The sequence below is a fragment of the Leptinotarsa decemlineata genome, unplaced genomic scaffold (assembly GCF_025532065.1).
Source record: "Leptinotarsa decemlineata unplaced genomic scaffold, Ldec_3_MD MMD2_tig00000251_RagTag_RagTag, whole genome shotgun sequence".
NCBI lineage: Eukaryota > Metazoa > Arthropoda > Insecta > Coleoptera > Chrysomelidae > Leptinotarsa > Leptinotarsa decemlineata.
Genome location: NW_027412547.1, coordinates 2,977,276 through 3,002,543, shown reverse-complemented (window position 1 = coordinate 3,002,543; position 25,268 = coordinate 2,977,276). Strand labels below are relative to the sequence as shown.

General features: G+C 36.4%; 1 protein-coding gene across 4 annotated transcripts in view; it reads left to right on the top strand.

Annotated features, from left to right (window-relative positions):
• The window catches only part of stj (voltage-dependent calcium channel subunit straightjacket), a 46,990-nt gene that overhangs the window by 9,091 nt on the left and 12,631 nt on the right, over positions 1-25,268 (top strand). The window contains exons 5-20 of one of the 4 annotated variants that reach the window (XM_074173518.1): positions 869-1,051; positions 1,196-1,349; positions 6,777-6,908; positions 6,963-7,222; positions 7,298-7,427; positions 10,944-11,126; positions 11,184-11,461; positions 11,520-11,603; positions 12,338-12,418; positions 12,472-12,546; positions 15,076-15,252; positions 15,309-15,514; positions 18,865-18,974; positions 20,826-20,919; positions 21,002-21,034; positions 23,837-23,947. In XM_074173518.1, coding sequence (XP_074029619.1) covers positions 869-1,051; positions 1,196-1,349; positions 6,777-6,908; positions 6,963-7,222; positions 7,298-7,427; positions 10,944-11,126; positions 11,184-11,461; positions 11,520-11,603; positions 12,338-12,418; positions 12,472-12,546; positions 15,076-15,252; positions 15,309-15,514; positions 18,865-18,974; positions 20,826-20,919; positions 21,002-21,034; positions 23,837-23,947 — 2,291 coding nt within the window. Of the gene's footprint in view, positions 1-868; positions 1,052-1,195; positions 1,350-6,776; positions 6,909-6,962; positions 7,223-7,297; positions 7,428-10,943; positions 11,127-11,183; positions 11,462-11,519; positions 11,604-12,337; positions 12,419-12,471; positions 12,547-15,075; positions 15,253-15,308; positions 15,515-18,864; positions 18,975-20,825; positions 20,920-21,001; positions 21,035-23,743; positions 23,948-25,268 lie in introns of all 4 variants that reach the window. The other 3 variants (XM_074173519.1, XM_074173517.1, XM_074173520.1) reach the window with 3 other exon arrangements.

Sequence of the window (25,268 nt, the reverse complement as noted above, 5' to 3'; positions counted from 1 at the left end):
TTTCATCAAGACAACGTACCGTGTCACAAGTCAATCAAAACAATGGCAAAACTACATGAATTGAACTTTGAATTGCTCTCACATCCAAAAGTACACAACGGATGAACACCCGGAAAAAAAACAACATATCATATTCTACCATCCGTGAAAACGTACATTGTAATATATATATATATATATATATATATATATATATATATATATATATATATATATATATATATATATATATATATATATAGGTAGATATAAACTATAACATGCTTGTTAATAATATTAATATGTCTTGTTATTGGGATTTACTTCTATTTAGACATTAACAATTTTTTTTTATAATATTCTTCGACTATCTTGAGAAGGAAAATGCTATCAACATGGAATATTAAATAGCGTTATTGTAGCATTTCAAGGCCGAAATTGCAATAAAACGACCGCATATGGCGAAGAAAAAATGTTATTTCATCAAGACAACGTACCGTGTCACAAGTCAATCAAAACAATGGCAAAACTACATGAATTGAACTTTGAATTGCTCTCACATCCACCGGATTCGACAGATTTGACTCCCAGTGACTACTGGCTGTTCGCAGACCTCCAAAAATGCTCACCTGCTGAATCTGAAGTCTATTTTGAAATGTAAGAGCGGCGCTGAAATGACTGTGTGGCTCTTGATGGAGATACCGTTGATAAATAAAGCTAATTATGTACAGAAAAAACGCGTTTGCTCTCCTACACCCGGGACTTTTTAGCCCATGTTTACTATAATATAATATATCTTTTTCAATATGGAATTTGAAATCAAAATTTTTGGCTTGTACATATCTACTAGATATTTGTAAATTTCGGCTATATTTTTATGCTATTTCAGGAATTTCAAAATCAACCTCAAGAGCTCCAGGACGAGTCCTTTATTTCCAGCAATCGGTTTCCTGAAAATGAGTACCAACCGATGGTACAACCTGAGGAGTTCGAGGACTACCAACAGGATGATGAAACCGATTTGCCCGAAGACCTTTCTTCTAGAAATGAAGACTTGGATCCTGATCTGGAGGTAAAACGTATTTTCAACTCTAAATGCCACTCGAAAAGACACAAGTAAACCTTAGTGAACTTCAATCTGGTGACCTTGCCAGCCCTTCAACCATTCATTTGCGCCAGTGTTTTGGTTCTCATTGAAATTATGTTATCGTTTCAGGTAACCGATGAATCTGAAAAAAATCCTCAAGCTATCCTGAAACCACCCATAGATAAATCTAGATTACCTCTCGTCAGAAACAGAAATTTCTATGATATGAATGTCAATTTGAATCACAGTGCAGTCCATGTGCCAAGCAACGTCTATGAGAGATGTGAGTATCATATTGAAAATATACATCTAGAGGGGTCTGCGTACGCTGTCATTATTTATTCTAATTGCCCTAACTTTTTTGACAGTAAACTTTTGGTACTTTTCATGGAAAAACATAATTCGCACACCTTTTCCAAGTAAAAAAGGTACACTTCCTCAACAACGCTGGAGGTGATCGTTTACGAGATATTTACAATTTTCTATATCGATGCATATTACTTATACTGAAACCAATAATGATTGAGAGTAGAAGTAAGCCCAGTTGACAGCAAATCGGGGGCGTGCTTATTAATTTTGGAGAGGGTTAAGAATGAAAGAAAAATTCTTAGTACAATTAGTTAAAATATTCATACACATTTTTTATTCATTTCATTAAAACTTTGCAATATCGTAATTTACCTAATCGTTGTAGTCATTAGGTGGGCCTTATGAAAACGGAGTAATAATCGTGGTAATTATAGTAGATATTATAACTATTCTCAAGCTTTCGAGTAGCTTAAACTCATCGTCAGGGGTACTAGAAAATACAAATTACAAATTTTTGATAATAGAATATAATATAAATGTAAATGTACAAATTTTCGTCTAATCTTCAACCTCAGATTCGTCACTGTTGCTACCGCTATCATCAAAGTGAATTATGATTGGTTCAATATTGTGTTCAATACGGTTGTCTACGTCCCACATTTTTTGCTCCTCTTTTAAAACATGCTGCATGCATTTCTTCCAGTCTTCTGCAGAAACAGTTCGAATAGCTTCTTGTAGGTGATGTTGCACGTCCACTAATTTAAATGTTCTGTTTTCTCGTGCCACATATCCTTTTACTTGCGCCCAGATTAATTCTATAGGGTTTAATTAGCAGTGGTATGGTGGTAACCTTAAAACTGTAATTCCACGACTTAACGCCATTTCATCCACTGCGAATTTTTTATATTTGTCTGTGTGTAATTTTGTTAGCTGAAGTAGTTCTGCCTTTAAACTATCTTTGTTATATTGGATGTTCTTATTAATTAACCATTCTTGAATTGCTGCTTTTTTCCATGATTGTTTCGGTAATGGTTCTAAATGTCGACTATGGTATGGGGCATTGTCCATGACGATGACAGACCCAGGTTCCACAAGTTGAATGATGCCTTCAAACCATTTTTCAAACACCTCCGCATTCATCTCTTCATGATAGTCGCCTGTTTTCTTAGATTTAAATATTAATTCACCATTTGGTAAAAATTCACTATCGCTTCCTAAATGCGTAACTATCAGACGACTACCTTTTCCAGATGGCTGTTTTAACCCAACTGACAAACCTTCAATAAAGGCTTGTCGTGCACTTGTTATATTACCTTCCTGCCATACTTTTTTGACCGTATGTCCTTGGTTAACCCATGTCTCGTCCATGAAGTACAATTTTTTTTTGAGCTTCCGAAATTCGTCAATTTTTCTTAGATAGTTTCTTCTCTATGCTATTATTTCTTGACGTTCAATGAGAATGCTTTTCCTGTCAACTTTTCCGTACGTAAATTTCATTTCGTGTACAAGTTTCCTAAAAGTTTCTTTACCCATTTTTGAGACCAATTCATGATCGCTAAGTGCCTCCAGAACTGTTTGTAGTGTAGGCAGCTCATTTCTGAAAAAGAAACTGTGAATAGTTCTGCGTATACTGGTTTTGGCTTCTTCATCAACTGTGTCCGCTACTAGTTTTTGGCGTTTGTACATCCCCATGAATTTCTGCTTCTCTTAGTATTTTGTAAATCGATGATTTTGGTACACCGGTATAATCAGAGCACATATCAACTAATTTATCTTATGTAATTGTGGAACACACACACGTAGAATTACAGCACATATGCACAAAGTCATCTTTTGGTGGCTGATGATCTCTTTCAAGACAGTGAAATACTCGCAGTACAATTTGTTTTTCTCTTACTGACCGAGACTCCGACCGTTTTACCTTTTTCGACGTGGAAGGCCCGACCATGTCTCCCATTTTTTGAGTAGTTTGAGAACGGTGTAGAAATATAATTATGTAACGCTTAAACACTTATTAGCACTATTATTTTCACCAATTGTTATCACAACACGTCGATTGCTGACTAACTTAACTTTAAAACGTACAATTCACGCTGTATAATTCACAAACCAATGATACGCTCATGGCTGCAAGTACATTAGTGAGGACTGCAACGATGAGATGGAAGTTACGGTAAAGTGACAAAGACAGAAATTTCGTTACGTACAGCGTTGCCACTAGTTGTAATAAATATCTAACACTATACAGAAAATAATGAATTTTAACTGATCAGTAATCAGGAAATGTATAAGTATTACTCATTACAAGCTCATTACTGATTTTTGTCATAAATAATACCTTTTAATCGTACTAGTATTGTGTATTATCTATGATTTGCAACAACCTACAACTCTACTGCTTACTATATTTTGATTCTGCTATAAACTGGTAACGTAAAATTTAGATATGACAACGCGCTTTACTCTCAATCATTATTGGTTTTACTATAGCTCCTAGGGCGCTAAGTGAAGTTGCTGAGAACATTACAAAAACTAAGTATGTGGTGGAACTCGTCAAAATAAACAACTTTTTCCTATAAAATGTTTAACGAAGAATCATTCGTTTTCGAAATACAGATTGTTGAAATTTTTCCAAACATGGTAGGTTTTTGTCATAAGTTTTTGCAATTTTAGTTATTTTCATCAAACTTTATACGCAGTATACCCGTACATACTTCTTCTAAACTGAGCATTATCGAACTGCTCATTCAATCCAAATTAAAAAAATTTGTCAGGTTTGATTATTCAATTAGAAAGTGCTACATTTCGGGGTTTGTAAAAAAACAATTCGGAGAAGTACTATGTTATTAGGAAAATAAACATATAAAAATTGAACGAAATAACTATTACAACTGTTTAAAGTGACGACCCCTAACAGTAATACAAGCTTCTGCTCTCCTCGTCAAAGAATTTCGGACCCGTCGAAAAATGCCCGGAGTGTTTCTTATCGTTTCGCAGCAAGCTATGATGCGATTCCTCAACATTTCCTCGTTTTCAATAGGGCTAGCATAAACTAGTGATTTCAGGTGTCCCCAAAAGAAAATATCGACGGGATAGAGGTCCGGTGACCTCGGGGGCCAATGCTCAGTGCCTCCTTTTCCTATCCATCGTTGAGGATATGCTCCGTCTGGAAAAATTCTTGCTATCACACTAAAATGAGCAGGAGTTTCATCGTGCATGAACCATGATTAATTTCGGAGACCAATGGGAACATCTTCCATAAATTGGGGAAGCCCGTGTTCCAAAAAATGTAGGTAAGCATCTCCATTCAAACGTAAGGGGAGAAAAAAGGGTCCAATTGAATAATCATCAATTAGGCCTACCCATACATTAAAAGAGAATCTGTCTTGGAAATGAGTTTGCGTTATCGCATGTGGGTTATCTTCCGCCCAGATGTGGTTGTTACGGAAGTTCATGATACCATTTCTTGAAAAATTAGCCTCATCTGTGACGAGAATTTTCGATAAAATTTGCGGATGTTGTTCGACTTTTCTTTGAAGTCATTGAGCAAATTCGATACGTGGTTGGAAATCACGTAGCATAAGTGCCTGGACACGCTGAATATGATAAGCATATAATTGCTGTTCCTTTAAAATTCTGTGAACTGTCATGTGACTCACATTTGAAGTTCAACAAATTTTTCTTTTAATTGTCTCATGATGTTCACTGATTTCTTCGAGAACCGCCTCCTCCAATTCTACAGTTCTTGTAGTCCGTGGCCGTCCCACTGCAGAATTTGTTTCAAATCTTCCAGATTCGGAAAGTCACCGGAAAAGATTCGCAAATGTCGCTGCACAAGGATTCACGCGTTGGGGATACCTTTCGTGATAGATACGTCTGGCCTCGCTTGAATTTCCGTCAGCCAAGCCGTATGCAAAAACCATATCAGCCATTTCAGCATTCGTAAAGGGGCATGTTACCAAAAAAAAATCACTTTATCAACTCCTAACTGTGAATTTGTCAATTAATAGTTAAAAATGTGACAGCGAACTTCTATTTTTATAAACAAACTTTCATAGCCTACTCGATTTAATTAACTCAATTTGCAAGCGGAGAGTGACAGAAATTATTGAAATCAAATTTGGCAATAAAGTAATATGCATCGATATAGAAAATTGTAAATATCTCGAAAACGATCACCTCCAGCGTTGTTGAGGAGGTGTACCTTTTTTACTTGGAAAAGGTGTGGGAATTAGGTTTTTTCATGAAAAGTACCAAAAGTTTACTGTCAAAAAGTTAGGGCAATTTGAAATAAATGATGACAGCGTACGCAGCGCCCTCTTGATGTTACATGAAAATTATTACGAAATTATGATTTCCCACGTCAAAAAAACCCAGGGTACCGAATTTCGTGCATATAACTTATTTTTTGCAAGAGTTATTTTCAAAAAGCGAACAAAAAAATTCAATTTCAACACCCCGTATCTCCGAAACTAAGTATTATCGGACACAAGTTCATACAGACTTTTTTTCTCAAAATTGTCTCAGAAATACGTCACTTGAATATTTTAACGTACTTATTTTACACCTTGTATAGAAATAAATATAAAAAAAATGAAATGAGATATCATGCTTCCTGTTCATCATAAAATTGTCTTCCGAAATCCCTAAGATTTTTATACTCTTCTAACTAAAACATACTTCTGTGTAGATTCTTGCACTGACACTTGTCGAATATAATCCAACCCCCTTCGTGGTATCAGCCAGGGGACTAGTAGTTTTCTGATAGGTGTCAGTCCATCAACCTACAGTGTGGGGAGTTTACACTGGCCTAAACAAATTGTTCATTCAGTTAATTTGGTTTACAGCCAGTCTGCAAGTATGCCCATATACGTGAAATATTCAACAAGCTACCAACCGATCTGAAAAATATTAATAGTTATGACAACTTCAAGTTTATGTTAAAAAGTCGCCTTACCCGCACCATGCATTTCATTCCATCGAGGAATTTTTTGATTGTAAGAATTTTTTAAAACGGTTTTTTTGTGTATCTTCTGTTTTTTGTTTTTATTAATATTTTTCTCTATTCTAGTCCATTAAATATATCATCCTTTTTTTTGACATCATCCTACATTTCTACTTCGCAGGTTTTTTTGGAGATAATTAAGCATTGATACAAACTCCCAGCGATTCAAATCCAATGTGAATCGCTACTTTTACACAGGCACCGCTCTGAGAGCGCCTTGAGGATTTTTCTGTAGTGCTTGTGTTATGTCCTTAAAAAAATTGAAATCTCTCCTCAAACTGGGATATTTTCAAATTTTTTTGACACACATTCATTTACAATTTCTATATTTTTGATAATTGGGTCTAATTTCATATAAGAATCACTCATTTCTTGAACTGTGCCAAATTTTTTCAGCCAAAGATGTCATCGCTGGTATAAAATGGTCTGAGGAACTAGACAAAACCTTCAAATCAAACTACCAAAACGACCCAACTCTATCCTGGCAATACTTCGGGAGTTCCACAGGGTTCATGAGACAGTACCCAGGTAAAGCAGTGAATTGCTGGAAATGTTTGTGAAGATCTAACTTCTTCTTTTCAGCGATGATTTGGTACCAAGAACCCATAGACTTATTCGACTGCCGCACAAGGTCCTGGTTTATAGAAGCCGCTTCCTCCCCGAAAGATGTTGTCATCCTCGTGGACAGATCAGGCTCTATGACAGGCATGCGAAGGGAAATAGCCAGACACGTGGTCCATAACATTCTAGACACTTTAGGCAACAACGATTACGTCAATATATACACATTTAGTAACACTACGGAGCCTTTGGTCGAGTGTTTCGATAGTCAACTAGTTCAGGTGTGTAGGATTGAACACTGGAGATGAAGTGGCCCAGTAGTGGAACCGTGTGGAACTTTATTTTTAAATTTGCAGGCGAATCTGGCGAACGTCAGGGTGTTCAAAGAGAGCATGAGCGAATTCAAGACTGAACAAATAGCAAATTTCTCGCTGGCTCTAATAACTGCTTTCGAGTTACTGCAGGAATACAGAGTATCCAAAGAAGGTAAATTGTATATTAACAACTTTTGGGATAAGTACTGCCACAGAAAATTTAGAAAAGAGGGACAAACAGTCTTCAACACAGGGTGCTTGGTGAACATACGGCAAAAATTCAAGAGGCTGTGTTTCAGGAAAGTGGCCTTTGTTTCAAACATAGAAAGAAAAATATTTTTGAAAAATCCATATTGTTAATTTTCAAATTTGCTGTACCCAAAATGAAAGTACGTATGCTATTGAGCTGACAATGACCAAGTTCTAACATGAATTCTTCTCCTTGAATTATTTTCTGATGAGACTTTGTAGTCATTAGTTCATTCTTTCTCTATGGAAAATGTAAAAGATTAGGAAATTGGATAATTGTAACTCAGTGAGAAATGACCCTGGTTGATTAAGAAACTATTTGCATTTTAGCCTGAGGTAGTTATTTTCAACAGTTTATGTAGATTGAGAAGCTCCATTTGTATTTGTTTTTAGTAGAAATTAACGTCTATTATCAGAAGAAACATGAAATACAAATCAATCAACATAGTTTAGCTCATTAAATGAGAGAAGGACAAAAAAACCTCAAAAGTGCTGCTTTGTTTCCTCCTGTTCATAAAAGAGGACGTATCTGCCCGTTGTAAGTAGTCCTACTGTGATTCGAAAGTGCATATAGATTGTAACGACAAGGAACCACATTGTCTGCTGCATAATTGCTCATATCTAACCCTTCTAAAAAAATATATTTTCTGTTAATGACATGTTATTGTCGGAAATATTTAACAAATGGGACAAAATATGCTCGATAGTCCATGAATAATGTCTTGAATTATTGTTTTATGTTCAATGAACTCCCTGTACATGAGAGATTTCTCATCATTGTGGTTTTTATTGCTTCTTGTATCTTAACCCAGCTATGCCCAAGAATGAATAAATCATGTATCTTCGATTTTTTCTGAACGACAGCTGGTTCATGGAAAAACTGATGTCAAATTTAGTGATTGTCAAATATGAATTTACACATTCAGAAATCAGACTCAGTCAGTATATCTGGATGGAAAGTGTTCTAGTGCTGTACCTGTTGACTATGAAGTACCTCAGGGCTCTATCTTTGCCCCATTCTGTTTTCTCTATATATATCTGACATCCATAAAATCATTGATCATTGCACAGCTCATCATTATGCAGATGACACTCAGTTATATCATCGATTTTCTCCAAGTGACTGGCAGGTGGCAATGGAAAACATTAACAGCGATCTACAAAAGTTACTGGATCTGTCCATAACCATAACCATAAGCGAATTCTGAAAAATCTCAGCTGATCCTTTTTGGCCCGAAACACAAAAGATGGGAAATTGAAGGAAGAATTGAAATCCAACTTGAACAACTTGACTTACTACAAATAAATTACAGAAAGCAAGAACTTGGGTTTGTGACTAGATACTGATCTGAGATTTCACAAATATATAAATTCACTTTGTCGTAGCTCGTACAGTATCTTAGGTCAACTCTATCAAAGTAGAGATATTATGACTTCCATTAAAGTTGAAACTTTGCGAAACCCACATATTGTCTAGATTATCATATTGCATATATAATCTACGGGCCTGCTTTGATACAAACTGATGTAAATCGCTTAAAAAAAATACAAAACCATTGCCTTCGTCTTTATTATGGTGTGAGAAAATTCGACCAAATATCCCCCAAGTTCGAGGAATCAGGTTGGTTACCGATTGCTAAAACCTGGCAGTTCCACCTACTCGTCAATACACAAAAATTCCTCGATTACAAAAAACCAAATTATATTTATGAAAGATATAAAACTTTCAAATCTCAGTATAATTCGAGGACACGAAACCATCACACTTTTATTATTCCACAACACTCGACAGCCTGCTTTTCTCGTAGTTTTATTTACAACTATATCAAACAATATAACGCTCTGCCCAGTCTTCTTTATAAACAATGTATGTCAATGAATAAAGCACATTTATTATTATTATTATATTTTTGATGGTGTCCAACACCTAACAAAAATGAGCATCGCCCTTTATTTTCAAAAATATCTAGGATACTTATCGGTAGTTTTGTCCTTTTTTGTATATATTCGTTTGAAAATAATAAAGACGATTATTATTATTATTATATATTGAAAGTATCTGTCGACGCGCCATCTGTTTATCAATAGATCAAAGTTATGAAACATTCCAATTTTTGGTGTTCTTATAGAAATATGAGGGGTATTTGCTGGTATTTGCATTTTAAAAACTCAGGGATATTCTTGCAGAAAAAATTTTGAAAGTAGCCTATAAATCCTTAGTAGAATCTGTGATGTCCTATGGAGTAATAGTATGGGGAGCTGCGTACACTAATCAGATAAATTGTTTGAAAGTCACACAGGAATGGATTTTGAAAGTAATACTAAGGAAAAGGCGCATTTTTTACAGCGAACAGCTCTTCATAGATAGTAAAATGCTCGATTTAAAACATCTGTATATTTTTTATATTGCGAAATTCATGTACAAAAATTAAACGCAACACCAAGAGATTTCCCACCAAGAGATTTCTTATAATATTAGTTTAGTCTCTTAGCTCCTGATAATTTTAGATTTTTTTCTTTATTTTCTCCACTATATTATTTAGGCATATAATATATTACATATCAAATGTTCAAACACTAATTAATTAGTACTATTTAGGCACAAGACGATCTCATTATGAAATCAGGTGCACTCTTATTTGTTACATGATGGGCATATTTGGGTTCAAGGACTCCAAAGGTCTTTTCCTTCTGTTAAATTACTTTCATTTCAAAATTGATGGATGTAGCCGTTATTTCGTGGTAGGAAATCATCATGAAAAATGGGAAATGGAAATTTATATATTTTCACCACTTTCATTTGTAACTGACGTTAGGTTAGTTCCAGAGTGAGTGGGTCTATTCGACCCTCCATCTTAACCCGCAAGGGTTTATTGTGGCTCACCTATTCACACTCGACCAAATAAACCCAGCTTCTTAACGAAGCCGATTAGTTTATATGGTGAATGGTCTTTGAGGATAGATGGTAAGAGTTTGGCTCTGCCGAACTCTTCCATTGAAAAGGAAATCAGATAACCTGGCATGTAGTCTGTTGTTTTTTTCTGAAGAAATCTATTCTGAAGTTACCCATTTTTTGATTTCTGATTGTTTGATCTAGGAGTATATTAATCTGTAGGTATCTGTCAATTCAAATATATTGGAACTCTTTTCTTAAGTACTCCATACAGTATGAGCAAAAAATTTTTATTCAAATTGGTTTTTTTTAGTTATTCCGAAATTATTGAATTTTCTTCATGTTTGGATATTGCCTTATTATCACATGTTCAACAAAATATCGATAATATCTACCTACGCTGTGCTGTTTGGAACCTTTGGTGTAGTAATGAATAGTACTCCACTAATATTTTATATCTACCTAGTCTAATATTTACACAGGACAATTATGAAGCTCAAGTAGACTAAGTTGTGTTGATTGGAAAGCTGATCTGAATGATTACAGGTGCCAACTGTAACCAAGCCATAATGCTCGTTACCGATGGGGTCCAATATAATTTCAAAGAAATCTTCGAAAAATACAACTGGGAGAACTTACCTTTCATGAATGTGAGAGTTTTCACTTACCTAATCGGAAGAGAGGTGTCGGATGTCAGGGAAGTGAAGTGGATGGCGTGTGCTAACCAAGGTGAGTTCAGTGTTAGCATAATTGAATTGAAAAAAAATACTTGGGGGTCCTTTACAGGTTATTATGTTCATCTCAGCACCTACGCCGAAGTGAGGGAAGAGGTTCTACACTACATTCCCGTCATGGCTAGACCAATGGTTTTGAACGCCAACAAAAAACCTAATCCAACATGGAGCCCGGTTTATGCTGACGTCACAGATCCTAAACTGACCAACTGGTTATGGGTCAACCGGGAGAGAAACAGGCAAAGGGAAAGATTCATGGGCTATCGAAAATTGAAACACATGCTGTCTACAGACCAAATGGACAAAACGTTTGTTCATCAGCAAAAAATGGTTAGTAAGAGTGCTACAGGGTAATTTTTTTACTTAAATTATGATCACATTCTTCTAGAAACAAGACAACTATGGTGATACTCAGGTATACCACCTTATGACATCGGTATCGCTGCCTGTATACGACAAAAGACCTCGCCAGGTAAGTAGAGTTGTTATCGACAGTTTAAAGATCATATTAGTGAGGTTATAGAAAAAAAAATAATGCAACACTTTGACTTCCATACTTCGCCAAGAAATGGAAATATGTAATTTCCCAAGAGAAGTAGAAAATATCATCCAATTTCACCTACGCAAGTGTAATACCTCACTAATATTGTCTGTCACTAAACAAAATTCAAACGTGGACAACTTATCAATATTTCTGCAGAACATAACCGAGCAAATTCAAGTCAACGAAGCCATATGGATATCAGTCACTCGCGAGGTATTCTACTTTAGGCCAGCGTTTTCTATATTAGACCAGTGTATACTAGTCCAGCGTATACGATTTAGACTAATGTGTACATTTTAGACCAGAGTAACGAATAAAATGTGGAGTTTTAGGTGGATTTAGACCACTGTGAGACGTTATAGGACACCACAGCTGATTAGAACTTTTAGACAAGTGTTTAGGCCAGCGTCAGTCGTATTAGACCAGCGTACTTTACCTGATATTTGAATTTTTGGGAGTCCTATAGAGAGTGTTTGTGAATTTAGAAAAAGTTTGTTGTGTTTTTAGTTGTAGAATATGTAGATGTAGAGCTAGTTGATTGAAAACTGTATCTATTATAAAACAATATTCCAAAAATGTATTTGGTATTATTGAAAATCCATGACAGATTTTTCTCAAAAGACCTACCTTGTATCATCGTGTGATACTTATTTGATTTTTAGGAAAGGGTGGCGAACCTTCTAGGTGTTGCTGGTACGGATATTCCTATAGAGCAGATACAGAGACTAATGTTGCCATACAGGGTAAGTCAAAATATACTGCCTTATCATGTTGATCTGACATCCTATTTTTTCAGTTAGGGGTGAATGGTTATGCATTCATAGTAACCAATAATGGTTATATTTTGACGCATCCTGATCTGCGGCCTGTGGTAAGTTCGGATGTTATTTTTCTATATATGTTATTGGTGGAGCAGGGTCTAATAATGATGTACTTAATACAGCGTGTTCCTTAATGATATGCAAATAAACAAAGGTGTTAATTCACATTGAAAAGTAATAAAATGTTGCTATACGAACTAAGATTAAAAAATTATCCATTACCTACGAAAATGCGAGGTGTTGAAATTTCAAGAAAAAAAAATGGAAATTATAGAAAATTTCGGAAACCATTTTTGGGACACCCCATTGATATTTGGTAAGCAATGACAGTTTATAAAGGTTTGTATTTCCCAATGAAAAAAAATATTTTCAACTTCAACAGTGGTATGGACACAGGAATTAACTCATTTTTTACGAAAAAAAAAGGTACGCCAAAGGATTTTTCTCGAATGAAATTCATTTTTGATCTCATTTTTAAACTAATCTTTAATTTTTTACTTCGATACGTCGTCTTTGAGTGACAAAATACGTATCTCTCGAGAAATTATTTAAAAATTGTATTGATTTGAATAAGATCTTACTTCAGTTTTTGAATTAGAAGGTAGTAACACTCAATAAAGCTTCAATTTATGATCATACTTCATTTCGACAATACACAATAAATATAGTGGCCCTGGAATATGTCATTTACTTTTCATATTTGACATTTATTATAAGTGTATGTAATTGAAATCTATCCGATGTGAATAATATTTTCCATTATTACGTTTTTACGGTTTGAATTGAATATTTTCATAACAGTTCAGTTTCCAGATTTCTATGAGCACTAATGATGCAATTGTATCTCATAATTGTACACCCAGTATATTTTGAATGCTCTGGAAAATAAACAACAAGTGGACGTGATTCACACCGATTTTTCAATAGCATTCGACATCGTGAACCATAAAGTTCTTATTGAAAAATTAAGGGCAATTGGCTTTTTTGGAGTTTGTTGGACTGGTTTTCAAGTTATCTTTGTGATAGATCATAGTTTGTGAAAATTAAAGGATTTATCTCCCACGAGATATCTGTTATCTCAGGAGTACCTCAAGGAACTCATTTGGGACCTTTTCTTTTCAATATCTTTGTAAATGATATTAAAGAAAAAATTACCCACTGTGAAATACGGATGTTTGCAGACGATCTAAAAATTTTTAGAGCTATATATTCGTTGCAGGATTGTGTGAAAATTCAAATGGACTTCAAGACTTTTTCTGATTGGTGTAAGATGAATTATATGGATGTCAATGTGGCAAAATGTAAAAGTATTTCCTTTTCAAAGTCATTAAACCTTTATACAGCTGGTTTTAGTATTGCAGGGAAGTTGGAACGTGTACAATCTATACGAGATCTGGGTGTTAGTATGGATGACAAGATGGACTTTCATTTACAGTATGAACACATATCTAACAAAGCGATGTAAATGTTAGGATTCATATGCAGATCAACTAAAGATTTTACCAACATTTTTTCTATTAAAATACTATACTTTGTATTGGTTAGATCAGTGATTGAGTATTGCACTTGTATCTGGTCTTCAACTTACTTCAACCACAGTTACGATATTGAGAAAGTTCAGAATGAATTTCTTAGATACGTTGCCTACAAAATGAACATGCCAGCTAGAAGTTATTCGCTCTTTGAAATTCACTATAGTACTGGATTGACCAAACTCTGTACAAGATGGGCACATGCAGACATAATATTCCTACATAATTTGTTGAACAACGAAATTGCCCAACTCTTCTCTGTCAAGTTAATCTGAATGTTCCCCCAAGAAGAACGCGTAACAACTAAACTTTCAGTCTCGACTTTCATAGGTGTAATTATGGAAAACATTCTCCTTTGTCCAGAATTCTATGGAATGCCAATGGGACCTATATTGTTTTTTTTCACATCTCTCAGAGCACTCTTAAATATACTCTACGTGGTATACATTTATAAGACTATTCTTTTATCACAATTTAATTTTAATTTTCTCTATATAGGTTGATTCATCAGATATATAGATACTAGAATACTTGACTTTCTGAAGTTGATGTATAAAAATTGACGGTTACTCGTTGAATAAATAAATAAAATAAATAAAAATAATTGACATTAATTCATAATGAAATTATTTCCAAATTTCATCTTTTATAGATGTATTTGTCCTTGGGCAAAATAAACATTCCTACTTTCGAATAAGGCATTTATGATTATATTCAAAACAGAAAGATTTAGTACCTCTGAGACTTGCAAGCAGTTTTTTTCCTGATTTTCTGGTTGTGCAGTTCTCTACTATCGTTTATTCTTAATAATATGCATTTTTTCTGGGCACCAGAACAACTTGAAGGATTTTAGACGCAGGAAAAACAACTATATATAATTGAAATCGGAGGTATCTATAAATCTGAGACGGAGAAGTTATAACAACTACACGAATCATACATAGACTGTTTCCCAAGAAGATAAATAAGTTTCATAATGGATACATTGCATAATCACGTTCTCAAAATCATTTTCACTGATTTAATCATTGTTTATTATTATTTCAGTATCAAGGCATTCTAAAACCTGCCTATAATAGGGTGGATGTTGTTGAGGTTGAAATCCTTAATGACGACTCCGAACCTCGAAACTTTAGTGAGGAAATTCGAGAGTTCAGGAGGCAAATTGTGATGCAGATCAATGGGAGTGCTACTTTGAAGGTCAAGACCCATATTGATGACATGGTCAGTGAAATATACTGCTTCGCTACAATAAAATACTGATTATTATTTTATTTCAGAGGCGTATTGCCATATTGACCAAGAATTATTACTACAGGGGCATAAACGGAACCCCTTTCAGTCTGGTTATAGCACTCCCGCACAAATATGGCTTCATTCGAGTTGAGCCAAAGGTGGAAAATGACGTACACCGTTTGACGCTGTCGGGGGAGAAATACCCACTGGTACGTTATTTCACCGGGAATTGGACCATTCACCCAGATTGGTAGGTACCACGAATAGTATTACTGTACCAAAAAACAGTTTTGATTAATATAGAGTACCGTGAACAGAGAATTTTTTTCCTTAGCACAAGTTAGGTGAATTTTTGACAACTCAAAAGAGCAGACTAAATGACACTATTTTTCGGGTTCAAAGGCCGTGGATTTTTGGATTTTTTCCTGACGTTTTGCTAGCGCGAGTGGCTATAGTAGTCCAGGATGGTTATACATTCTGGAGGTTTATGCATCCTGAATTACTATCCTGGATTACAATCATCGGAGGATCTGACTCCTCTGGACCTGTATGTTAAGGAGATTGCGTTAATGGCCATGTTACGATTGCGCACGGCTGGTGTAAACCTCGAAGTAGGAATGGGTCAGTTCTGTAATTAGTCTCTGCTGCAGGCAACCAGTGATGTAATTGAACCCAAGTTTGTGTTTAATGAACTCTACAAAATATAAATAAAATAGAACACAGAGCCAGATGCTACAAATGCAATACGAGAATATACAGACGGTTCAAAATCCAAAGAAGGCTCAGGATGTGGAGTATACTACAAATCACTAAGCCTGAGGATCAAGTGGGAAATGTGAAAAAATACCAGCGTGGTCCAAACAGAACTGGCAGGTTTCTCAATCGCCACAAAAGAAATAACCAGGAAAGGAATTTCTGGCAAAAACATAATAATCTGCACTGACAGCAGACAAGCCCTATTAGCCTTGAACGAACAACGTGTTACCTCAGGGCTAGTACTAGATACCAAGATTTAGCCGAAGCCTCAGTAGATAATAACATTATCCTGAGTCCAGCCAAGGAAGCGGCTGGACTAAGAATTTCTTGACGTATCAACTGAAACAGTTTCAGTTGATAGGTCAAGAAGAGTACTTCGGCCACGTCACTGAGGTTCCTGACACAAAGTGCACTCCAGATCACTTAGTTTAAGGATAAAGTGTGGAATGGGAAAAAATACCAACGTGGTCCAAACAGAACTGGCTGGTATCTCAATCGCCACAAAAGAAATAACCTGGAAAGGAATTTCTGGCAAAAACATAATAATCTGCACTGACAGCAGACAAGCCCTATTAGCCTTGAACGGACAACGTGTTACCTCAGGGCTAGTACTAGATACCAAGATTTAGCCGAAGCCTCAGTAGATAATAACATTATCCTGAGTCCAGCCAAGGAAGCGGCTGGACTAAGAATTTCTTGACGTATCAACTGAAACAGTTTCAGTTGATAGGTCAAGAAGAGTACTTCGGCCACGTCACTGAGGTTCCTGACACAAAGTGCACTCCAGATCACTTAGTTTAAGGATAAAGTGTGGAATGGGAAAAAATACCAGCGTGGTCCAAACAGAACTGGCTGGTATCTCAATCGCCACAAAAGAAATAACCAGGAAAGGAATTTCTGGCAAAAACATAATAATCTGCACTGACAGCAGACAAGCCCTATTAGCCTTGAACGGACAACGTGTTACCTCAGGGCTAGTACTAGATACCAAGATTTAGCCGAAGCCTCAGTAGATAATAACATTATCCAGAGTCCAGCCAAGGAAGCGGCTGGACTAAGAATTTCTTGACGTATCAACTGAAACAGTTTCAGTTGATACGTCAAGAAGAGTACTTCGGCCACGCCACTGAGGTTCCTGACACAAAGTGCACTCCAGATCACTTAGCTTAAGGATAAAGTGTGGAATGGGAAAAAATACCAGCGTGGTCCAAACAGAACTGGCTGGTATCTCAATCGCCACAAAAGAAATAACCAGGAAAGGAATTTCTGGCAAAAACATAACAATCTGCACTGACAGCGGACTATTAGCTTTGAACAGACAACGTGTTACCTCAGGGTTATTACTAGAGTGCCACCAAGATTTAGCCAAAGCCTTGGTAGACAATAACATTATCCTGAGTCCAGCTGCTTCCAGCCTGGCGGGTTAAAGGGCATGACAGGAGTGAATGTAATCGCATTGCCAACTCTTTAGCTAAGGAAGCGGCTGGACTAAGAATTTTAGGACCCAGTAGCACCTACGGCCTAATGACTCCGACAATTGCAGAACTAGCCAAATGTAACACCCACGCTCAATCTCTAAAGAGATGGGATGGAATCAAAGGATGCAATCTTGCCAGGATTATCCTGGGCGACCCTGGAAAGCTGGCGCCGAAGAAATATCTGGCGATGACCAGGGAAAATCTATGCTCAACATAAGAATTTCTGACTGGCCACTGTCAACTAAGGAAACACCTCCATAATCTGGGGCTAGTGGACACACCTCTATGCAGGATGTGTGAACAGGAAGATAAGACTGTCAGACATGTCATATGCGAGTGCCCGGAGTTATCGTCAATAAGAGAGTGTGTGTTCGGCGACTCTCGGCCTACACCTGCCGATATAAAGAAGATGTCTCCCAGTGACCTGTCCATCTTCTTGGAAAGGATAGGGTGGACGATGACCTAGGAGGACAACTCCTCGGGAGGATGTACAATGGGTCACATGTGACCTAAGTGCTGTGGGCCTATACTCACTCTCCCTCCTCTACAGATACAGATACAGAAGCATGATGTAGTCCCTTTCGACTACCAGAAAAAAGACGATATCTGTTGTGGAGTTTTCTCCTGGAAAGACGAATATCGTCCAAGAAGATAAGACACTATCCAGACCATTGTATCAAGATGGTTGTTCTGATGCCCTTTCTACTCTTGAATCTTAAAATCATACCGACTTGCCACAATAAGGCAAATATCTTGGCCGAACAGATGCAGAAGGCTGTCATTCCTAGCTCACTGCGCTTGCTCAGCGCACATTATTCTTGGACCCAATGATCACTTACCCCACGGTGTGGGAAGTGGTCGTTGGTTAATAATGTTGTAACGGGGCTTCGGGAGATAGGGCCTGACCAGCGCAACCTTGGAAAATGAATATAACATTTATAATAATGATTCAATTATTCATTATTATAATAATAATGATAATACTATTACGACCACTTCGTCAAGATAGTGGTTGTTCTGGTTATTGGAGTCCTTAGGTGGTATGATGTCCTTTCTGCTCTCAAATCTCAAAAAAATAGTGGCTTGCCGCACCAAGGCAGAAATCCTAGCTGGACAAATGCAGAAGGCTTCCAGAAAAAATGTTTAGAAATTTGGTAAGAAAATTATACAGGACAATTAAACATATTCGACTTGTAAATATCAGTCCTTCCAGACATCAATGTAGCCTTTCTTCATCATCCAACACTATTGCTTTTTGAGATTTTCCAACTTTAGAGATTTCATCTTCAGGGTTGAGAACATATTTTCCTTACAAAATTGCTTCATTGCGGAGAAATTTCATTTGACTATGATACATTAATTCTAGGCATTACTGTCGGTACCTGGACAATAGAAAACATTTTGATAGTCCCGAAGAGGAACTGCTGTATTTTCTACAAAAAATGGAGCGGTCGGGATGGAAATGGACAAAAGAATGTAAGTCTTATACCTATTGAATTGTCTTTATCATCACGACAAATATTGAATGTTTAAGAATAGGGATTGAAAACTGAAGATACAAATTCAAAAAAATAATGATTTTCCAACACTCCAAAGCCACCTCCTAGTTTTTTGAAGGCAAAGGTGTCGATACTTCAGAGAGCATGACTCATTATTGTCCATGCAGGAGGTGACATGGGTTTTATACCTAATTCTCGACTTATATTGAAATCAGGCACAACATCAATGGATTATCATTCAGAAATGAATTCTGAAAATTATGGTAAATGGTTACAAGAAGAGTTAATCCCAAATTTACCTGTGAATTCGTTAGTCGTGACCGATAATGCTTCATACCATAATATTCAAATTAATCCAGCCTCCAACACAAATTCTAGAAAGGCTGACATGGTGAAATGGCCCTAACATGCTTGAAGCCTAATTATACGTGTTGATTAAAGTAAATAAAAAACATCATATCAGATACACTGATGATGCACTGTTTAGAACCTTTGGTGTAGTGATGAATATTACTGGAGTTTTTTCCCAACACCAAATCGTTATTTTTAACACCTCGACGCGTGTTCCGATCACCAAGTGATCATCTTCCAGAGGAAGATCCAACTGGAAAAACTTGCAAGGCTTACCCTTGGATTGTGGTTTGATCTGGATCTCCGCTTTACTAAACATGTCAGCTATCTGAACCAATCTTCTTATAACGTTCTCAGACAGCTTTTTCCTAATCGTGATTTGCTCAACACAAACTTAAAACTCAGACTATGCGAGTCTCTGATTATGTCAAAAATTTCCTATCGCGACAGTATTTATGGACCTGCTTTGAAACAATTGGATGCTCTCCGACTACAGCGTATTCAGAATAGCTGTCTACGTTTCTCCTTTGGTATTCGGAAATATGACCATATATCCCCAGCAATGCAAGAATCAGGATGGTTAAATGTTGGGAAACTTAGAACCCTACACCTTCTTTCCAACACACATAAAGTTTTGATAACTCGACAACCTGATTACTTACTGAAGAAGCTTAAAACATTATCTACGATTAACAGCTTTACTACAAGGAACAGTTCAGTTCTAGTCATCCCCAAACACAAATCTTCCATCTTCACCCGCTGCTTCTCGTATAATGCACCCAAATATTACAATCAACTACCCTGCGAACTTCGATCATACACCATCGTAAACTTTGAAAAAAGACTGAAGACTTATTTATCTCATTAGCCTCTTGCCCGTTCCCGACCTTGGCATTTCTAAAATGAATTTTCTAAAGTAAAGCAATGACTAAAATTTTTTGATATTGTTAACTCGACTTGTGTTCATGTCATTTATCTATAGTTTCTCCCAGGTTGAGTTGAAAAACAGCCTTGGCTGATACTCCGCCTATTCACCATATACTGGAAGTTTTTTTTCTTTGTTTTTGTTATTGTTCCTGTATTCTGTTTTATTTTATTTTTGTCTATTCCATTTGTATTTTTATGGTGAATAAAGACATATTATTATTATTGCCCTGTTTATACCATACAGGTATGCCTTGAATGTCTTAAATGGCGTCTTACCTGTATGGTATACCATACAGGTTGGTATACCATACAGGTTGCAGTGAAAAATGCAAGGAAAGACAGGAAGTTATTTCTCATTCGGCAGTAGATGTTGAAGTCAGGCTTCGTAACAAACCATCGTGGGAACTGGTGTTCATCCTGAATAATCATACTTACATAATTCATATCATGTTACGACACATTCACATGTCATAATGCGTAATGGACATAGGTGTCTTTATAATCTTCAAACCATTGTTCAAATCGTATACGTGGTTGTTTTTGATTCAAGGTGATCGCAAACTCATCTGCCAAATAGTGTCCGATGCCAAACTTACCAACTGGTTCAACGAAAATATCACCACCACCACCAAGGAAGAAAATGGGTAAGCATTTTTTTTCATATTATCCATGGAATATCAACGACTGAATTGTGGTTTAATTTAATTATTTTTATTCATTAATAAGACCCATGTCTATATTGATGGCGTTGATACCAAGGTACAGTATGAAATTTTAATGTCTAGTGTTTACAGATCTTTAAACTATAGTCACTATGAGTAGGGATTATTGGTTGAACAAGATCGAACATGAGTCGTTTTGGATTTCTTCAATACCCGATCTGAGTTCCGAAAGGAAATATTAACGATATTATTGATGCGGTACAAAATGGAACAGTTTAGTCCTGCTTTTATCATCTTTAGATAATGGTAACTTCAATCAGCTAGTTTTTTTCTCCCCAAACATTTGCTCTGAAATATTTTCATTATTAGTTGTTAGAGATGTACTATTGGGGTAAATGAATATCCTATTTATGTAAATGTATTCTATTCAATCCTATCATATCCTATCCTATCCTATCCTATCCTATTGCGTATTCTATCCTATCCTGGTATCTGGTATATGTATATGAATGAATGAAAGTTCATTGACTACCTTACATTACCTAATGTTTGTAGTAAGTCCAAATAATATCTAAAAAGAGTACAACACATAGAGAAACAAAAATAAGATAAAATAAAATTTTCAAATATAGTACACTCCTACTAGCTATTGTAAAATGTCGCAGTGCCGAGTGCACTCCATAGAAATACACTTGCGATGTCGAAAATGCTCCGTGAAATCACTGACAGAATAAAAACAATTAGTTAGTAAAAATTCTTTTAAGCGCTTCTCGAATTTATTGTTTGATAGGTAACAAGGTAACAGGTTGTAAAGATTATAATTTAGAGAGTTTTTCTGTGATTTGGTTAAGCGAAAACGATCAGTACGAATATTGCCTGCAGCTCTGGTATAATGATTATGAATATCGGATTGTTTGAGCAGACACATTCGATTTTTGTGGATCTAGAGCAGAACCGAGAAAATGAATAATGAAGGCAAAGGCAATATGCGTAATTATGCAAAAAGGGGCTGGCAGTGATCACGAAAACTCACATTGGCAAGTATCCTGATTGCTTTTTTTTGAAGTCGGAAAATATCTACAGCACTAGAGGCATTCCCCCAGAGTACAATTCCATAAGTAATGACAGAGTGAAATAATGAAAAATATACATTTTTGAGTGTTGGAAAACTTGTAATTGGCTTCAGTTGACGGAGCAAAAAAATTGAGCTGGCCAATTTACCTCGTAGGTCATCCGTATGATTTTGCCAAGATAATTTACTATCTATGTTTAGCCTAACAATTTCACACTGTTATCACTCGACATAGTGCTAGACAAACAAAAGGTGAGATTCTTTGTTTTTTCATTATTCAGTTTTAGTTTATTTGCTGAAAACCACGTTTCAGCACTTGAGAGTGAAATTTTTACAGACTGTTGCAAATCCGGCGAGGTGTCACCTGAAAAGATAAGCGTAGTATCGTCAGCAAATAAAACTGACTTATAGGGATGTAAAAAATTTGGTAGATCATTGATGTAAATGATGAACAATAGAGGGCCGAGGACTGAGCCCTGGGGCACTCCATGTTTGATAGGTTTATAATTAGATGTATAGCTGTTATATGTGACAGCATGTGATAGGAGGGAGGGTGAGTGTAGACTCACCTAGACAGTACTTAGGCCATATGTGACCAATTGTACATCCTTCCGAGGAGTTGTCCTCCTAGGTCAACGTCCATCCTGTCCTTTCCAGGAAGGTAAACAGGTCACTAGGAGACATCTCCTCAATATTGGCAGGTGAAGGCCAAGACTCGCCGAACACACACTCTCTTTGGCAACCTTGAGGTGTCTCAAGGTGGCCTTCACGAAGGTTTAGGAAGGTGTAGCGACATTACTGTCATCGAGCGGCTTCTTCAATCTTCTTGGGGTTCTCTCCGTGGAGATGCACAAGTGCCCAGGAAGTTCCCTTTCGGTTGGGGGTGATCTGCTATGTCCAACCTCATTCCGAGCGGTAGATTGGGGTGGACATTTCTGTTCCGCCTTAGATTGTAGTGAGCACTTTTGTCCAACTCCGGGATTGGTTTTGTTTTTATTGTTTCTGTTGTTTCATTCATGTGTGTTCCCATGAGTTGCCAGGAAGAGGTCACCTCTGAAGAGTCCCGCATTACCAGAGGTAGGCTGATTACAATGAGGATTCGCCCAGTCCCCCAAGGGGATCATTTTTGACCGCATATCACCCTGTGGCCATTCAGCTGTCGGCACGATTCCTTACACCTTAGCTTGGGTCCGCGGTGGCAGGTTTTGCAAAGGCTTTTGGAGGGTTATAGTTCGTCCCACCCTACTTATTTCTACCACTGACCTGGAGTCCGGCGACCCAGTCCGTAAGGCCACATTGGCTTCCCGGACAGGGCCTCCAGTCCCCTGTCCGTTCCCCTATCCGCCACCTGGGGACACGCCCGATAGGGAGCCCAACACACGGGCCTATCCCTTCCTTTCCTATCCTATCCTATCCCTACCTAACCTATCCTATTCTATCCTATCTTATCCTATCCTATCCTATCCTATCCTATCTACTTTCTTCCTTATTTGAGAAATCAATGTTCATGAAAGGTGTGGTCAAAAATTTTTATATATCCAAAATATTATATTTTTGAATTGGCTTTATATTTTTTAGGAGTGATTAATTTTTGGGAAAGAAAGTTTTTGGCTTTCTACTACTCATCCTTCTTTTTTTTTATATCAAGATGGAGTAGTAGAAAGCCAAAAACTTTCTTTCCCAAATAATATTTTTGTATTTGCGAAATGAAGGACACTACTTTTTTTTATTCAGGTCCCAGAGTCCTTACGAATTTAAGGAAATATTAGATTTTTACGAATTGTGCTCTTGTTGCAAGTGTTCATGCAATTATTCTTTTACATGCAGAGCGGAACTGGTAAAAAAAATTGGTGTTGTAGTGGCCTTCATGGCCACTCACAGTGGCCTCACCAGATGGCAGAATTTTCCACAAAACATCGAGAGTATCGATCATGAACCGTAAGTACACTCGTGTAGAGACTCATATGTGTAGAATTTTCATGTCTGTTGACTGATATGACTGACTTCATTTGGGCTTGGAGCTTTTACAAATTCTATTGAAATACAAATTGCGGAGTACAATTTTTCGAGTTTTTTTCAATTTTTTGCCTTTTCTGTGAACATTCACTATAGTAATGTATTTTTTACACCATCAGAAAGAAGAGATTTGAAAAAAGCTGATATTTTTATGCGAGAATTTTCGATTGAAAATTAGGTTGCTTTTTTAATATTAAGTCAAAATAAGGTGAAGAAATAAATATTTCAAATCAAATAAATTACAGTGTATTTGGGATATTTAAAGGTATATTGTAATCACAAAAGTTCTAGATCTTTTTATTACTTACAACTTTGCCTTTCAACTTTTTTCCATAGGACTTGTAGTTTTGCCGGAGATAAAACATTTTTCTCTCTCAAAAACTCACCCTCTCTCACTTCCAGCCTATCAGGCTGGCAAGGCGAATTCAGCAAAACTGCAAAAAAATACATCAATTTGAAGCTAAATAGTTGCTGATTAGTTGCCAAAACAACGATTTTGTTGCTCGTGCCGATCCCTAGAAATCGAAAATAATGCAATCCTGATATAAAGGTAGCAAGGTAACTCAATAAATTATATACTTTTCCATTGATATTTACAGAAGATTCAGTTACCACTATATGCAAGGTTTAGCAACTAAATAGTTACCACTATATCCAAGATTTAGCAACTAAATAGTGACCAAATTTTCTGTAAAGATCAAAAGGAAAGTATGTAATTTATTTATTATTAGTTGCCAAAACAACGATTTTGTTGTTCGTGCCGATCCCTAGAAATCGCAAATAATGCTATCCTGATATAAAGGCAGCAAGGTACCTCAATAGATTATATACTTTTCCATTGATATTTACAGAAGATCTAGTTACCACTATATGCAAGGTTTAGCAACTAAATAGTTACCACTATATGCAAGGTTTAGCAACTAAATAGTTACCGCTATATGCAAGGTTCAGCAACTAAATAGTTATCGCTATATCCAAGGTTTAGCAACTAAATAGTAACTAAATTTTCTGAAAAGATCAAAGAGAAAGTATATACCTAATTTATTGAGTTACCTTGCTACATTTATATCACGATAGCATTATTTGCGATTTCTAGGAATTGGCACGAGCAACAGAATCGTTGTTTTGGCAACTTATTGGCAACTATTTAGGTTCAAATTGATGTAATTTTTTTGCAATTTAGCTGGATTTGCCATGCTAGTCTGAGAGGGCTACCACTTCACGAACTCAGATCGCCCATAAT